This window comes from Danio aesculapii, chromosome 5 (genome assembly GCF_903798145.1).
Source record: "Danio aesculapii chromosome 5, fDanAes4.1, whole genome shotgun sequence".
NCBI classification, from domain to species: Eukaryota; Metazoa; Chordata; class Actinopteri; order Cypriniformes; family Danionidae; genus Danio; species Danio aesculapii.
In genome coordinates this window covers 10,151,587-10,164,089 of record NC_079439.1, presented here as the reverse complement: position 1 = coordinate 10,164,089, position 12,503 = coordinate 10,151,587, and the positions used below count along the sequence as shown (strand labels likewise).

At 32.5% G+C, this 12,503-nt stretch overlaps 1 protein-coding gene across 1 annotated transcript; it reads left to right on the top strand.

The window, feature by feature from the left end:
* The first annotated feature begins 9,742 nt into the window (after nt 1–9,742).
* On the top strand, nt 9,743–10,928 carry ier3 (immediate early response 3). Its single transcript, XM_056456839.1, has one exon. It carries the CDS (start codon nt 9,812–9,814, stop codon nt 10,436–10,438), a length of 627 nt encoding a protein of 208 aa, XP_056312814.1. The 5' UTR covers nt 9,743–9,811; the 3' UTR covers nt 10,439–10,928.
* Nucleotides 10,929–12,503: the final 1,575 nt, after the last annotated feature.

Genomic DNA, 12,503 nt, shown 5'->3' with positions numbered 1-12,503 from the left:
TTCATTCTGTCAAACATAAAAGACGATATATTGAAAAATGACGGACACCGATAACCATTTATAAAAACCCATCACTCTTTGTCTCCCTATAATATGTCTGTGTAAGATGATATTTAAATACATAGTTTTACTCAGTTCAATTCATCTGTATTTATAAAGCGCTTTTACAATGTAGATTGTGTCAAAGGAGCTTAACATAGATGAAGTTCTAGTAAATTGAACCTGCTTTAATCCAGTGTTTTACAGATCAAGTTCAGTTCAGTGTATTGTAAATTTATGAGCTAAGTTCTGTATGCTGGCACAATGAATAATGCAATGCACACTCTTGAAAATGAAGGCTTTAAAAGCATGTAGAAGAGTTTTAGGTTTCTTAAACTTTTAAAACACTTAGATCAGGGGTGCCCGAACTGGTGTCCTGTATATATTAGTTCCAACCCAAATTAAACACACCTGAACCAGCTATTCAAGCTCTTTCTAGGTAAACTAGAAACTACCAGGCAGGTGTGTTGAAGGAAGCTGGAGCTAAACTCAGTAGGATACAGGCCTTCCATGATTGAGTTTGGACACTACTAGAGGATATGGTTCTTAAAGAGATAGTTCACCCAAAAAAAATACAATTTTGAGAAGTTTTTTTTTCCTTCTTTTGTTCTGTTGAACATAGAAGACAATGTATTAAAAAATAATGGAACAGATAACCATTTACAGTATATCTATCATAGGAAAAACAAATACTAATGGCAGTCAATACTGGTTTGCAACAATCTAGATCATATTTGGTATTCATATTTTAAAGGTGCAGTTTGTAAGGTTGACACCCAGTGGTTGAACTAGGTATTGCATCCCTGGTTCAAAACACACGCAAGAGCAGGTTGCCAGATTGACGACACTAACAAAGGCTGATTCAAGACATGTTCTTCATAAAAGCAACGGCACGCAATAGAAGGAATATTAATTTTCCATATTAGGAAGAGTTTTTGTCTCAACCAACACCTGAAATGTATATTTTAGAAATGGCTGCTATTTCTTGCAGCTGAACCCGAGCATAAACTGACAATGATCACCTCAGGTACACCTCATGTACTTTATTTGGTGAAATTGAACTTTAGAAATGTGACTCAGTGCAAACCAACACATTTCAGTGACTCAGCATCTACATTTAATAATGTTAAAGAGGTTTAATATGTATTAATTAGATTATAAACCTTAACATTTCGTTGGAGTGCAGTAAGTGCACTATTCTGTGCTTCTGAATGGCTGTATTTACATTTCTGTCGTGTTTTGTCTGGTGCAAACAGCCAAATTGCTTATCACTGCAAATCTTGTCACGTAGCGTGTTGTTAATACACGGGATTACAATGTAACCTGCTCACATAATGTTTACGTTTGTAATGTTTATCTTATTTGCTAATTAATAATCACCTAATGTGGAACTCTGAATCTGCATCACATTTTAAAGTCTGCTACTGTCCAATGGCGGTCAGATTTTCATGCTTTGAGAGCCTTTTAGAATGAATGAATCACATCAAGGCAACCCGGGGTGCTGAAATATAATTGGCTAACCTGGCATTGGGCGGCTTAAAGGAACCAAAACAAAGACCCTTCATTTGTTCCCGCACAAAACACATTTTTAAAGCAGAATATCTGACTTCAGCATTGTTTTTCAGATGAACAAGATTGTTCACTTAGTATGTTTCTTTAATATCTGCCAACATATTATGTTTTTTTTTATGCTCTAGAAGAGTCCAAAACTTACATACAGCACCTTTAACATATTTTTCACCCATAATTTCGATCATCATTTCCTTACTCTTGACTTGTTTAAAACCAGTTTGAGGATTTGGGGTGAAATATCGCTTTAAGGGATCTGCTTTTGCTAGTGTAAATTAACTTTTTAATATTTTAAAGCAACTTTTTACATCATTTTGTGCAAAGAAAATGTACTGTGGATAAATCTTCTTTATGGAAACATCAGTGCCTATCAAGAACCTTGACTGGGGGAAAAATATGATAGATATTTAATATTTAATATCATACATAGTATACATTCATTCATTCATTTTCTTTCAGCTTAGTCCCTTTATTCATCAGGGGTCACCATGGGGGAAGGAACAGCCAACTTATCCAGCATATGTTTTACTCAGCGGATGCCCTTATAGCTGCAACCCAGTACTAGGAAACATCCATACACACTCATTCACACACATACATTATGGCCAATTTGGTTCTTCCAATTCACCTATAGCACATGTGTTTGGACTGTGTGGGAAACCGGAGCACCGGGAGGAAACCCACGCAAACATGAGGAGAATATGCAAACTCCACACAGAAATCCCAACTGAACCAGCCGGGGCTTAAACCAGTGACCTTATTGCTGTGAGGCGACAGTGCTAACCACTGAGCCACCATGTCACCTATATACATTTTTAAAAGATGATGTCATGTGTAATAAAATCATACACTGATTAAGTCCAGTAAGCGTTGACTTGAAATATTAATGTTATAACATTTTTATTTTTGGAAAACCACTAAATAGCCTTCAATGAATCAGTCAACAGAAGGTATGTAGAAACCAATGTTATCAGTATAAAGTTTGATAATGTTGACCATTTTAAGGCCTCTATCAGTTTTGATCGGGTTTTATGAGGTTAAATCCATCATCAGATGAGTCTGCAATAATTCAAAATGCCTTTTGCAAGTGTAATGCTACCATCCTCCTGTTTAGCGCTAATAAAATCGCTCTAATCTACTTCAATAATGAAATGCATGATTTAAGACACAGATACGTTTAGCATGAAAGCACAAGTACAATGTTAAATCCTTCACATACCGAGCTGCATTGCTTCACACTACTGAAACCATCAGTCATACAAGCTCGCCGTTCACACCCACGAGTGCATTCGCTCTCATATGTGTGTGAACTTGAGCGTTAAACTTAGTAAGGTGACGCAAAGCACATGCAAGCCCTTCCTAAAGTAAACATGCCCAGCCTGAGGCAGGGTTTCCAGACCCGAGGTTTCACCCAGAGCAGACATTCCTCTGCCTGTGCTCATGATAAACAACAGAGAATTACAGTGCAGGTGCTGGCGTCTGATTGGACAGAAGCGCTCATTCATATCATATTCATCACAGCTGATGAATTAGTCCATATGAGGGCAGGAGCTCATTCATAAAGAACACACTCAAGGTTTACAGTGCTTTCGAGTGACCCACATACAATCTTTAAGTGCCCCTATTATGTTTTTGTGCCAAATATAGATGTTTGTGAATAAAAGGTCTCCATAGTTTTAAAAATTAAACTGCATGATATAGTATGTAGAATTATTGCGTCATAAAATAAAGTCTTCTGTTCTGCTCAAACCTATGTACAGTAGATGATTTTACTTTAGCATGAACAAATCTAAAGGGGCAATTTGAAAATCAAGGATCATTACTGGGACTGGTTAGTTCCTGTTGAATCTTTAACATCCCTCAAATGTTTCTGTACACTGTACAAAGTGATTAATAGACTCATTAGTCAAGAAAAGTGAGTAAACCTGTTGCTTTTAAAGCAATTAGTTGAATTTAAAATGAGAGTAAACTCGTTGCTTATAAAGCAATTAGTTGACTAGCAATTAGTTAAAAGCAATGGGTTTACAAGACTTTTCCAAGTAAAGTCAACTAATTGCTCTAAAAGCAAGGGGTTTACTCTCTTTTTAAAGTCAACTAATCCCTTTAAAAGCAATAGATTTACTCACTTTTTCTGAGTATAGTCAACTTATCGCTTTACTTAGAAAATCTTGTAAACCGATTGATTTTAAAGCGATTAGTCAAATATACTCAGAAAAGAGTAAGTAAACTCATTGCTTTCAAAGTGATTAGTTGACTATCCTCAGAAAAGAGTAAGTAAACGCATTGCTTTCAAAGTGATTAGTTGACTATACTCAGAAAAGTGTAAGTAAACTCATTGCTTTCAAAGTGATTAGTTGACTATACTCAGAAAAGTGTAAGTAAACTCATTGCTTTTAAAGTGATTAGTTGACTATACTCAGAAAAGAGTAAGTAAACTCATTGCTTTCAAAGTGATTAGTTGACTATACTTAGAAAAGTGTAAGTAAACTCATTGCTTTTAAAGCGATTAGGTAACTATACTCAAAAAAGTGAGTAAACCCATTGCTTTTAAAGCAATTAGTTGACTTTACTCAGAAAAAAACAAGTAAACCAGTTGCTTTTAAAGCGATTAGTTGACTTTACTTAGAAAAGTGAGTAAACCCATTGCTTTTAAAGTGATTAGTTGACTATACTCAGAAAAGAGGGAGTAAACCCGTTACTTTTAAAGCAATTAAATGACTATACTCAGAAAAGTGGGAGTAAACCTGTTGCTTTTAAAGCAATTAGTTGAATTTAAAATGAGAGTAAACTCGTTGCTTATAAAGCAATTAGTTGACTAGCAATTAGTTAAAAGCAATGGGTTTACAAGACTTTTCCAAGTAAAGTCAACTAATTGCTCTAAAAGCAAGGGGTTTACTCTCTTTTTAAAGTCAACTAATCCCTTTAAAAGCAATAGATTTACTCACTTTTTCTGAGTATAGTCAACTTATCGCTTTACTTAGAAAATCTTGTAAACCGATTGATTTTAAAGCGATTAGTCAAATATACTCAGAAAAGAGTAAGTAAACTCATTGCTTTCAAAGTGATTAGTTGATTATCCTCAGAAAAGAGTAAGTAAACGCATTGCTTTCAAAGTGATTAGTTGACTATCCTCAGAAAAGAGTAAGTAAACTCATTGCTTTCAAAGTGATTAGTTGACTATACTTAGAAAAGTGTAAGTAAACTCATTGCTTTTAAAGCGATTAGGTAACTATACTCAAAAAAGTGAGTAAACCCATTGCTTTTAAAGCAATTAGTTGACTTTACTCAGAAAAAAACAAGTAAACCAGTTGCTTTTAAAGCAATTAGTTGACTTTACTTAGAAAAGTGAGTAAACCCATTGCTTTTAAAGTGATTAGTTGACTATACTCAGAAAAGAGGGAGTAAACCCGTTACTTTTAAAGCAATTAAATGACTATACTCAGAAAAGTGGGAGTAAACCTGTTGCTTTTAAAGTGATTAGGTGACTATACTCAGAATAAGTGAGTAAATCCGTTGCTTTTAAAGCGATTAGTTGACTTTACTCAAAAAAGGGGTAAACCTGTTGCTTTTAAAGCAATTAGTTGACTTTACTTAAAGAAGGGGTAAACCTGTTGCTTTTAAAGCAATTAGTTGACTTTACTAAATAAAGTGAGTAAACCTGTTGCTTTTAAAGCAATTCGTTAACTGTACTAAATAAAGTGAGTAAACCTGTTGCTTTTAAAGCAATTCGTTAACTGTACTCAGAAAAGAGTAAACCCATTGCTTTTACAGCAAATAGTTGACTTTACTCAGGGAAAAGTGAATAAACCTGTTGTTTTTAAAGCGGTTAGTTGACTACTCAGGAAAAAGTAAGTAAACCCAAGCAATTAGTTGACTTTACTCAGAAAAAAGTGAGCAGACCTGTTGCTTTTAAAGCGGTTAGTTGACTTTACTCAGAAAAAGTAAGTAAACCCAAGCGATTAGTTGACTTTACTTAGAAAATGTAAGTAAACCTGTTACTTTTAAAGTAGTTAGCTGTCTTTACTCAGAAAATGTGAGTAAACCTGTTGCTTTTAAAGCGATTAGTTGACTTTACTCAAAAAGTGAGTAAACCTGTTGCTTTTAAAGCGATAAGCTGACTACTCAAAAAAGTGAGTAAACCTGTTGCTTTTAAAGCGATTAGCTGACTTTACTCAAGAAAATGTGGGTTAACTCGTTGCTTTTAAAGCGATTAGTTGACTACTCAAAAAAAGTAAACCGATTGCTTTTAAAGCGAAAGTGATTAGTTAACTTTACATTGAAAAGTGAGTGAACATCTAGTCTAAACACTTTTCCAGAATAAGAAACTTTTTGTGGACTGGAAATGTTCTATGGAGGTTCTTGAAGAACTATATTTTCTAGGATTATTCAAATGTACTTCATATAAGATATAAACAGCCCTTTAAATAACTCTTCACTGAATGTTTCTTTGGGAAACCGAAAGGGTTTTTTAAATAGCAAAACACAATTGTATAACATTCATGTGTTTAATTGCAAATTCAGATAAAATGTGGTATGTCTACACTGGCTAGATTTTGTTGAAAACAAGTTCCAGACTAAACTACGCCATCAGTATTCATGCTTGACCAAAAACGTTTTTTCTCATGTAAGATAAGGCTTGAGAAATAGTTATTACGTGATCCTGCTTTATCAGAATGTGGGAAACAAGACTCAACCGTGAAGATCATGAATTAGATGAAGAAATTTGAGTTAAACAAAACTTCATAGTAGTAAGTGTAATTCCTCATTAGAAAGCAAAAAAAAATACATATTACTATAAATTATGCACACCGAATGTGGTGAAAATTCATAGGAAGAGCAGCAAGTATAATATTCAAACACAGTGAGTATGATCGCATGCTTCAGCATGAGTCACTAAAATATGATGTAATTGAATATCTTTAAGGGGCTAAGCAAAAAAAATACAGATTACTTTAACCATATAGATATAAAATCCTAAATTTAGCAGAGTCCACACAACTAGCCACAACCACACAAAGATACATCTGGACACAATTTTTTTTGGTGCATTTAAATAAAACAGTTTCGTTAAACAGTTAAATTAATTAAAATAAGAGTTTGGTCACCTAACATCTTCAGCAATAGAAAAATAATACATTTAAATGTGATCAATTTATTGCAATAAAAACTACAAACTACACAATTTCAACTATTTTGATTGATTTATTTATTTTTTTAAGTTTCTCTTGATTTTTTTCTGTTTAAAAAAAGTTGTTTATTTTGTACCCCAGCATATTAATTTAGTGTATTAATTGTTAGACTGCGATCTTAAGTTTTTTGCTAGACTACTTGCAATTTTGGCTTTGGTACTGGCTAATCTAATGTATGCACAAACATATTATTGTAATGCATCCTATAGAAATTTTATTTTAAAGAGAGATCTGTGAGGGTTCTACTTTATTCTGAGCACTATTCATTTATATTTACTACTATATTATAAATATATTTATTAATAAATTTAGATAAAATTAATTAAATATATTTATTTTCTACTTTTTCTATATCTACTTTTTTAAAGGCTACCACATTTACATTTAATTTGACAAATTCAAAATAAATTAATCGCAAATATTAAAAGCTGTCTGTCTTACAATCATTATAATTCCCTCATTTACCTAAAAAAAAAGATCAATTGTTTACTTAAAAAACGTTGTGGTATACTTAAAGTGATGATTTTTAGTTAATGAATTTCATTACTGGAAATAAATAAATGTAAAATATAAACTCTTTCAACGATTCTCTCTATGCTTAACCTCTCACATTAGTCTATAACCTTGGACTTTTTTTTTGTTAAACCCAATATTTCCGTGTAGACTGAAGGGTAAGATTTCATGATTTTTAGCCATTTCTAGAAAATAAATAAAAGTCAAATATAAACCACTAAAAAGTCTAAATAATTATTATATAGTTCACACATTTAGATAAAAATATAATAAAATCAAATGTTGTTGTTTTTTTTAACGATTAAATTGTTATGTGTTGTTTTTGATTTCATATAACCTCTCATGTAATCAATCAATCTCTTCCCGGCTTTCAATGATTCTCTAACCTTACCTCTCACATTAGTCTAAAACCTTGTACTTTTTTTGCTGAATCCATTATTTTCAATCTTAAGTGAAGGGTGTGATTTAATGAGTTTTAGTTAATGAATTACATGTTTATAAATAAATAAATGTAAATATATAAACAGCTGAAAGTCTTAAAATCAATAAATAATTCACACATTTAGATATATAGAAAATACAATAAAATCTAATTGTTTTCTTTCTATACTTAAAGTGATCCAGTAATAAAAATGTTTTGTTTTGGATTGATTTTAAATAACCTCACATGAAGTCAATCTCTTCATGACTCTCAACAATTCTCTCTATTCTCTCTCGCATGAGTCTAAAACCTTAATTTTTTTTTTGTTAAATCCAATTTTCCGTCTTTAAGGCTGTAATTAAATGATTTTCAGTTAATGATTTCCATCTTTAGGAAATAAATGAATGTAAAATATAAACACCAGACAGTCTTAAAAATCATTTTATAATTCACACATTTAGAGAGAAAATACAATAAAATAAAATCGTTTTGTTTAAAAGAAGTTAAAGTGATCCAGTGATGTTTGGTTTCTAAAAATGTGTTGTTTTTGATTTTATATAACCTCTCATGAAGTCAATCTCTTCATGACTCTCAACAATTCTCTCTATTCTCACTCGCATTAGCCTAAAATCTTACTTTTTTTGTTAAATCCAATATTTTCCGTCTTTAAGGCTGTAATTATTTGATTTTAGCTAATGATTTCCATCTTTAGGAAATAAATGAATGTAAAATATAAACAGTTGACAGTCTTAAAAATCACTTTATAATTCACACATTTAGAGAGAAAAATACAATAAAATAAAATAGTTTTGTTTAAAAGAAGTTAAAGTGATCCAGTGATGTTTGGTTTATAAAAATGTGTTGTTTTTGATTTTATATAACCTCTCATGAAGTCAATCTCTTCATGACTCTCAACAATTCTCTCTATTCTCACTCGCATTAGCCTAAAATCTTACTTTTTTTGTTAAATCCAATATTTTCCGTCTTTAAGGCTGTAATTAAATGATTTTTAGTTAATGATTTCCATCTTTAGGAAATGAATGTAAAATATAAACAGCTGACAGTCTTAAAAATCATTTTATAATTCACACATTTAGAGAGAAAAATACAATAAAATAAAATCGTTTTGTTTAAAAGAAGTTAAAGTGATCCAGTGATGTTTGGTTTCTAAAAATGTGTTGTTTTTGATTTTATATAACCTCTCATGAAGTCAATCTCTTCATGACTCTCAACAATTCTCTCTATTCTCACTCGCATTAGCCTAAAATCTTACTTTTTTTGTTAAATCCAATATTTTCCGTCTTTAAGGCTGTAATTATTTGATTTTAGCTAATGATTTCCATCTTTAGGAAATAAATGAATGTAAAATATAAACAGTTGACAGTCTTAAAAATCACTTTATAATTCACACATTTAGAGAGAAAAATACAATAAAATAAAATAGTTTTGTTTAAAAGAAGTTAAAGTGATCCAGTGATGTTTGGTTTATAAAAATGTGTTGTTTTTGATTTTATATAACCTCTCATGAAGTCAATCTCTTCATGACTCTCAACAATTCTCTCTATTCTCACTCGCATTAGCCTAAAATCTTACTTTTTTTGTTAAATCCAATATTTTCCGTCTTTAAGGCTGTAATTAAATGATTTTTAGTTAATGATTTCCATCTTTAGGAAATGAATGTAAAATATAAACAGCTGACAGTCTTAAAAATCATTTTATAATTCACACATTTAGAGAGAAAAATACAATAAAATAAAATCGTTTTCTTTAAAAGAAGTTCAAGTGATCCAGTGATGTTTGGTTTCTAAAATAGTGTTGTTTTTGATTTTATATAACCTCTCATGAAGTCAATCTCTTCACGGCTCTCAACGACTCTCTAACCTTAACATCTCACATTAGTCTAAAACCTTGTACTTTTTTGTGTGAAAAATCCCACTATTTTCCATCCGAAGGGTGTGGCTTTACTCTATGGGCGTCTCTTAAAACCAAAATATATAGACCTCACTCTGAAGTTAGAGAAGTCACTTTTGCGATCCAGAGACACAAGAGCAAGTACAACTGGAACCGACCTGAACTAACAATGCTAACCAGATCAGACAGTCTGATTTTCACATTACCATCAAACAACTTCTTCCAGCCACAACCGCAGTTCGGCTTCAGACCGATGATGCCGCGCAACACCGAGCCGGAAATCTTCACTTTTGAGCGGATCCCGGAGCCGCAGCAGCCCGGCGCTTTCCCGCAGCGCGGAGCTCCAGTTCGGCCGCGCAAGAGGAACACAAGGGTCATGTACCCAGCCAAAGTGCGCAAATATCTTCCACCAGCCGAAAAGAGCCCGGTTAAACGCTGGCTGCTCATTTTATGCATGGTGGTTTTCATGCAGATCTACACCGAGGAGGGATCCGTGGAGACTCCGCAGACTGAGGCGTCTGCATATAACGTGCTCCCTTTCCAGTCTGCTGAAGAGCAAGCTAAACAAATGATGAGCAACTGCCCTGAGGAGTTCATCCAGATGCCATACGAGTCCCCAAGCTCCAGGAACGGGGAGAAAATGGACAATTTCTGGCTCCTGAACACTACGTGCCCGAGCTCCGTATGGGAGGAGGAGGATTTCACCGCGATCTACCAGCACCAGCAGAGCCGGAGAAATGGATATGTGGTGGCTCTTCTCTATCCAGTCTATCACAGACTTGGTTCCGAGAACTAAATGAACTCTTAAACAAGTCGGTGGACTTCTTAATCCAAGCCTTTTTGGAAAAACGAGCTCCTGTGGTGCTCAAAACTATAAGACTACATCGTTTTAGAGCGAAGTGAAGTAAACACAAACGGAGGAGACGTTTGATGGACTTGAATGACGAACAAAAAGCTTGAGGAATGATACTTGAAAGGTTTTAGATTTAGCTTACTTGAATATGTTTCACTTGAAGGGTAGATATTTAGCATAGCCTCACAAGTAGAGCTTGTTTTTATAAGTCTGAACTCATGAGGACGTCTGACTGTCGCGATGATCGTTTGTGTTGCTGAACGCTGAAATAATACTTGAATCTCATATTGACGATTTCCTGTGTGTTATATATATGAAAATATGTATGAAGTATTCGTTAACTATTTATTATTTAATGCTATTTATTGCTATTATTGACTTATTTATTTTGTTATTGAGTTATTGTGAAATAAATTGATATTTGCAACTTCAACTGTTATACTTTTCCATTGTCTTATTTTTTCTTTCTCTTTTCCCCTATAAACTTGTTGACAAATACAGTGGTTTCTCAGTGCCAATTTTGAATATTTAAGTTAGAAATATATATAAACACATGATTCATAATGCGTTTTATATCACATACTAAAATAATTATTTTTAGGTTGAATCAAATTAACTTTTCAAGTCATCAACTTACATCAATCAAACTGACTAAAAATATCAAGTTAAGCATTCTGTAACTTAAAAAATGTGGTTTAAACCTGATTAACTTTTTAAAATAAGTTAAAGCAACATCAAGTATTTGTTGTCATTACATTTTTACAGTGCACTATAAATGCGTAAACATTTGATGCTTCCTTTAAACATGTAATGATTATAAAACCCAACAGTCAACTTTATCAAATGAAATGAGTGTAGTTAACTCAAAATTTACTGAAGGTTAATTCTACTCATTTGAAAAGAGGTTTGCACTCAGTGTTGAAGGTAATGAGTTAATTAAATAGCTCAATATTCAACTCAAATGGAGCAAGCTCACAGTACTCATATAGATTAGTTTTTTAACTCAAATAGTTTGTAGCAATCGGTTTCCTCAAACGGTTTGAGTTGCCTTAACTTATTGGGTTTTACAGTACTCAGTTGGTTTAAGTTCTCTTCATTTATCAGGTTTTACTGTGCTCAAATTGCTTCGTTTACTCAAATGGATTAAGTTCACAGTACTCATTAGGATTAGTTTTTGAACTTAAATGGTTTGTTGCAATCTGTTTCCTCAAATGGTTTGAGTTACCTTAACGTTTTGGGTTTTACAGCATGATACTATAAACTATAATTTAAATATTTTTAAAAGATTGATCACATGTTGTATATTAAACTATAAATACATGAAAAATTTAAGCTTCCTTACACTATAAATACATTAAACTTGTGTAGATTTAATCAAAATAATAACAGAACCGAAATATTTGAGTTAATTGGTTTGAGTCCTTGAAATAATCATCATTGTATTAACAACACTAATCATTAAAACAATTTATGAGCATTATGACAATGATAGTGTTTGGTGCCATGATATACACAATAAAAACACAATAATCCCACACTGTAAAACCCAATAAGTAAAAGTAACTCAAACCATTTGAGGAAACCAATTGCAACAAAACCATTTAAGTAAAAAAACTAATGAGTGCTGTGAATTGAATCCATTTGAGTAAACGAAGCAATTTGATCACAGTAAAACCCAATAAATGAAGAGAACTCAAACCAACTGAGTACTATTAAACCCAATAAGTTAGGCCAACTCAAACTGTTTGAGGAAATCGATTGCTACAAACCATTTGAGTTTAAACTAATCTGCTGTAGTACTGTGAACTTACTCCATTTAAATTGGAGTAACGAGGTGTTTAATTAACTCATTACCTTCAACAATGAGTTTAAAACTCTTTTCAAATTAGTAGAATTAACTTTCAGTCAATTTTAAGTTAACTACACTCATTTCATTTGATAAAGTTGGCTGTTGGATCTTACAGTGCAATAATGTTTTGAGTTATTTTTCACTTTGGCCATGATTAAG